General features: G+C 36.8%; 1 protein-coding gene across 1 annotated transcript in view; it reads left to right on the forward strand.

Moving 5' to 3' along the window:
- Positions 1-4485, forward strand: part of LOC107739379 (glypican-5-like) — a 185565-nt gene extending 181080 nt beyond the window's left edge. The window contains exon 6 of the mRNA XM_016551477.1: positions 4065-4485. Coding sequence (XP_016406963.1) covers positions 4065-4207 — 143 coding nt within the window. The 3' untranslated portion in view covers positions 4208-4485. The remainder of the gene's footprint in view (positions 1-4064) is intronic.
- The last annotated feature ends 1827 nt before the right edge of the window (positions 4486-6312 follow it).

Below are 6312 nucleotides of genomic sequence, written 5' to 3' on the forward strand. Positions count from 1 at the left end.
ATATATATATATATATATATATTAACTGCCCTTTGGAGACTACAGTACTGCCAGTATTTGTTAATGTAGTTATTAATTAATTAATTGTTTTATTTTTTTATGTTAACACTGATGTTCATTTGCAGCAACAATTCTTTTATTTTAACGTTCAATGAGAGTTGATGAATTGTAGAATTAATCTTTTGCAAATAAACATATATGACAAGAATACATCTTAAAAGCCGGCATACGCATATGAGGTCATTGTTTATCAGATCACATAGTCAGTTTACAAAAAGTCGTCCTGTATTTGCTTTTGTTATTCTGTTTTGAAGATCTATCAGAATCAGCAGTGGTGCAGATGAGACGCTTGGATTGTCCTGTTCGCCTTTGTTTGTTCTGTGTGTTCACAAAGCTGCGGTGGGCTTTGAAGAGCCCCAGCATGGGCAGGATTTGTACCTTGACCGCCACTGGCATGTTTTTTTTCTCACAAGTCACATCGGATGCAAGCGTTTCTCATTGAGCCTCTTCTGAAGATGCACGAGGATCGATGTCTTGAGCCGGACCAGCAGGCTGCCAAATACCCGACTTGTGTCTCCGATCAGTCCTTTAAAATGTCCGTCTGGGGACATCAGAGCAGCGAATCGATATCTGCTTAATTTTAGTCCACAGATTTATTTGACAAAAGCTCAAACATGATTTGTGGTTTCTTGAGGGAGATATGTCAATGGTTTTCGCTGACCCTAGCAAAGGCTGTATGCTGCTTTTGTAAGGCCGTCTAACTCACAATACCTTTTGTTTGCTCTTTGAATATGAATAGTCCCTTCCAAACTCATACTGCGTTATTAATGGATTATGTTTCGCCAAGCATATTCAAACATATCAGAGTTTAAATAAATGTTCCCAAGCAGTCCAATGCCAAGAAATGTGAGCAGTTCTTGTCTTGAATGATTCCTCAGTTTTAAAAAGAAATATTTCATAGCTCTTTTGTTGAGAGCAGGATCTTACTGAGGGACAGTTGTAGTTTTTGGCTTGTGAAGCTCCTCTGGCAAGAGCGATGGGAAACTATGCATTGTGCACTTTGTTACAGTATATGCAGCATTCGTTATGTACATCCATTTGAATTAGACTTTAAAACTCTAATGGATATGGGGAGTGTATGTTGAAAACTTGTAACTAACCAATTGCATGATTTCCGTCAAGCCTTGTTGGAATGAGTGTATTTACGATTATTTGCAAGCCAATCATTTTGACTTTTGATTTTATTTAAGCCCCAACTTTTAGAATTAGGGAATAGCAATTTAAAGAAATGCATGCAAAAAATTATGGATACACAATGGTTAGCCTAGCTAGCTAGATATATTAGGTTTGAAATGTGTCAATTTGACAAGCATCATCTTCATTTACATTTACATTTAGTCATTTTGCAGATGCTTTTATCCAAAGCGATTTACAATTAGGGAATACATAAAACGATTCTTCTTAAAGAGGCAAACAGACACAGGAAGTGCTTGTAATACCAAGTTTTAGGACATTGTTCAAATAAGTACAAGCTAGAAAAGGGAAGGAATAAATAAAGAGATTAATTTTTTTTTTTTTTTTTTTAAGATGAAGTCAAGTAGCGTTTAAAGAGATGAGTTTTCAGCTGTCGCTTGAAAATGGTCAGGGATTCAGCTTTCCGGATAGGGGTGGGAAGATCGTTCCACCAGCCAGGAATGGTGAACGAGAATGTTCTGTTCTTTGAGCCTCTCTGTGATGGTACCACGAGGCGTCGCTCACTCAGACTCCTGGAGAGGATGTAGATTCGTAGTAGTGTGTGGAAGTAGGCGGGTGTTGAGCGTGTGGCTGTTCTATATGCAAGCATCAATGTCTTGAACTTGACGCGAGCCGCAACCGGTAGCCAGTGCAACGAGATAAAGAGAGGTGTAACATGGGCTCTTTTGGGCTCGTTGAATACCAGTCGTGCCACTGCATTCTGAATCATTTTTAGAGGTTTGATTGTGCTTGATGGAAGTCCAGCCAGAAGAGCATTGCAGTAGTCCAGCCTAGAAATGACAAGGGCCTGGACAAGAAGTTGTGCAGCATGCTCCGTTAGAAAGGGACTGATCTTTCTGATGTTGTGCAATGCAAACCTGCAAGATCGAGCTCTTTCATCCATGCCGAGATGTCCGCCAGGCAGCTTGAGAGCCGTGCAGCTACCGTTGGATCATCTGGTTGAAATGAGAGATAGTGCTGTGTGTCATCAGCATAGCAATGGTAGGATAACCCATGTGCCTGTATGATGGGACCCAGTGATGTAGTGTATATGGAGAAGAGGAGGGGTCGTGATGAGAGGGTGGACAGGAGGATCTGATGATTGACAGTGTCAAAAGCAGCAGATAGATCCAGCAGAATAAGAACTGATGATTTGGAATCAGCTTTTGCCATTCCAAATCATCAGTTCTTATTATGCTGGATCTATCTGCTGCTTTTGACACTGTCAATCATCAGATTCTCCTGTAATAATAAATACAGGAGACAAAGTTTTTTTTAAAATTTTTAAATGTATTTATTTTTTTAATTTAGGATGAAATCAAGTAGCGTTGAAAGAGTTGCTAGAAAATTGTCAGGGATTCTGCATTCCGGATAGGGGTGGGAAGATCATTCCACCAGTCAGGAATGGTGAACGAGAATGTTCTAGAAAGTGATTTTGAGCCTCTCTGTGATGGTACCACAAGGCATCGCTCACTAGACTGCAAGGAGATAAAGAGGGGTGTAACATGGGCTCTTTTCGGCTCGTTGAAACCAGTCGTGCCGCTGCATTCTGAATCATCCGGAATGCTGAATCCCTGACAATTTTCAAGCGACAGCTTGGGGATAGAAACCCAGAAATGTGCCTGAAAAGTGCATGGATTTTGTGTTGCATACATGATTTAGTTATTTAAAGGAATAGCTCAACCAAAAGTGAAAATTTGCGTAAAATTGATTCACCCCCAAGCCATCCAATATGTAGATGAGTTTCTTCATGGGAGCAGATTTGGAGAAATTTATCATTACATCACTTGCTCACCAGTGGATATTTTGCAGTGAATGGGTGCCATCAGAATGTCCAACAGCTTATAAAAACATCACAATAATCCACAAGTAATCCACATGACTGCAGTCCATCATTAACGTATTTTAGCTTTAAACTGTTGCTTCTGTCCAAAATCCATATTCCATAATATTGCTTCCTCCAGTGCAAAAGTCCATCCCCTGTTGTCCTCTCACATCAAAATCCACCGACATGATTGTTTAAAACTGTTTTGGGCTATTTTGGCTTGTAAATTGTGCTTGATCTATGCATATTTCTCTCCTGATTAAGATGAGACACCTGGAGAAAGCAATATTATGGATAGAGGACTCATATTTTAGCAATTTATGGATTTGTTTGGACTCTGACATTCTGACAGCACCCATTTACTGCAGAGGATCCATTGGTGAGCAAATTATGTAATGCTGTTATGTAATGCTATTTCTCCAAATCTGTTCAGAATTGCTCAACCCATGCATTGTGTTCTTCAAATCTCTAGGACACAAATCCTGCCTTTAAGTCTTACTGAGAAGTTCCTGTTTTCGAGTACAAAAAAAATAGTTTGGAATAAAACTGATGCATATTGCCATTTCATTTATTTTTTATTTTTGTTCTAATTTTCACTATTATACAAAGAAAGGCAGATTTTTAGCATTCAAACTATACAACTGTGTAATTGGTGCTTTATCTGTATTAATGAATGGAAAGTTTAGTCATGCAATCATGTTGCCTCATGCACCAAATAAATGTTTATTTTTTAGCGAGTTTTATCGCTAACAATACAATATTAACAGTTCTTCATGTGCATTTGTTCTTGAAAATTTGATAATTTCATCACGACTTGAAGTTAGCAATAGTTACGACTCATAAGTAGGAACTTCCCAGGAACATCTGATAGTGATGTTCATGTTGACTTGCTTTTGAACTAGTTATCCTTATTCCTCAACACATTGAAAACACATGCTTTGAATAAACCTATCTGACCAGTTCACGTCTAGTGGAATGACTTACATTTTTCTCTTTTCTCTTGCAGTGACATTGGAAAATACCAACAATCACCGATACCATCACCCACAAACCAAAGACTTTGATCAGATGAATTCTGGCACGAGAGAAACACAAACGGTCCCGCTGGCTCTGGTCTCGATATGCGCGTTTGCGCTGTTGTCAGGGTAACATCAGCCAACTTGGGCCCGAGCCCCAGTCTCAAGACTGCTTTTTCACACTGTTTATTGGAAAGAAAAGAATACGTGCCAGCTTTACAATGTTGAGGGTGAAATTTCAGCGAGGAGATGTTCTCGAATGGAAACGGATTGTAAAAATTGATGCATTGAGAACTGAGGATGAACTGAGAGTGAAAAAATATGAAACAAAACTGTCCTTTCATAAACCTTTTTAATCACAAAGAGTTTCTATCATACACATAACAGGCTACTAAAAATTCTGCCGACACTTTACTGCCTTGAAAAATGTATTTTCTACAGGGTTCAGAGTAACACTTTTAGAGAGAAATTAATTAAATTCTTTAATGATGTATATTCAAAACATAGTTGTGAGCTGAAATGAGCACTGCACATATCAGCATTATATATATATATATAAATGATGCAATATTTCTGATGTCACATACTGCTTTTTGAATACGTCTTGGTACCATGTACCTAAATGACCTTCTTTTTCAGCATTTTTAAATGTACTGTACTGATTCTTTTCATCTGAAATGGCATACGACGCACCTTAACAAAATGTATAAAGATGTGTTGATTTACAATGTATTTATTCTTGGTTACAGAGTGACATTAAACAGATAATGAAACTAAATATCTGCCACAGGAAGTTAATTTTAGTTAATTATGGTAAAACATTATAATAAGTTTTAACTGGTTAACATCAGTTAACAATAAATAATACTTCTATAGCATTTATTAATCTTAATGTTATACTTTCAACATTTGCTAATACCATTAAAAAAATAAAAGATGAATAAATGATGCATAAATAAATAAAAAACTAAAACAAATAATGTTTATTTCTTATGTTAGCTAATGTATTAACTAACGTTAACAAAGTAATAAAGACCATAATTCTGTGTCAACTCAACCTGAGATCCCCAGCTAAAAATGGGAAAAAGCACTCTTTTTTCCCCCCCTTGAAGTTTGCATGCCTGTAACTCAAGAAGTATTAAAGATATCTTAATATCTTTTTAGATTTCGGTTCTTAACAAACTTTACTTTTGTAATCTTAATTTTTAAGGCCCTATATGGTTCAATTCCAGAGATGCGGGGATCTCAATGCAGCTCCATGTCCAAATTGTCCAAATTTTACCGATTTTCAATGGTCAAAAACCAGATGTGGGTCACTTTGCTTACATATAATATTGAAACTAGAAATGCATCTTCTTTCCCATTATCAAAACAACTGCATAGAACATAGAGCACCTGTCTGAGTGCCAAAAATACATAGCATATAATGCAACAAAGAAGTCAATGGATTTTACTAATAGACCTTCCAATCACTGTGTCAAAATAATATAATGACGCTGCCATCTTTCTGTAGTCATTTTTACCCTACTGTAATTTGGCTCTGAATCAGGTGAAAATTTTTTATTTTTTTTACCTCCATCTACAAAAGTTGATTACTCTGTAAATATTCACCCATGACATTTAATATTTTGGCTTTCATGACTATGTTTCTCTTTCTACAGGAAAAAAAAAAACTGACAAAATCAAAAGTTTAAGCTGGGGAGGTTTCTGAAATTTAGTTGGTTTGATATGAAATTAGCCCTACTGTAAAGTGTTACCTCTATTTACTAGTGTTTTTTAGCTTTTTATATATGGTGTTTTCTAGTTTAATAGGTTGTATTTATTATAAATTCATGCTTCGTTTTAATGTGTTCACCCTCATCATGGAAGTAAAATGTGATATGAATGTTGTTTCTAAAGTTCATCTTTCTGAAGTCATTTTTACCCTATGTACAGCAAAAGCAACACATCGTCACCTTGGAATTATGAGCAATATCACACTTGTAGACGTGAGATATGGCTGTATATCGGCACGGCTGTGATTCAGCCGTAGGCACGAGGCCGCAGGTAATCACAGTGTGCCGATATACAGCCATATCTCACATCTACGAGTGTGATATTGCGTTTATACAACAGTTTGACGGAACAAGTGTGTAAATATATAAGAAAAACAAAAACGGAGTGTCTTTAAAAACAGTCTTTTGTGCAGAACTACTTACTTTCCCTAATTTATTTCCCTATTAATTTGTTGTGTCTTCC

Source organism: Sinocyclocheilus rhinocerous, unplaced genomic scaffold, assembly GCF_001515625.1.
Source record: "Sinocyclocheilus rhinocerous isolate Xijiao unplaced genomic scaffold, SAMN03320098_v1.1 scaffold2540, whole genome shotgun sequence".
In the NCBI taxonomy this organism is placed as follows: Eukaryota; Metazoa; Chordata; class Actinopteri; order Cypriniformes; family Cyprinidae; genus Sinocyclocheilus; species Sinocyclocheilus rhinocerous.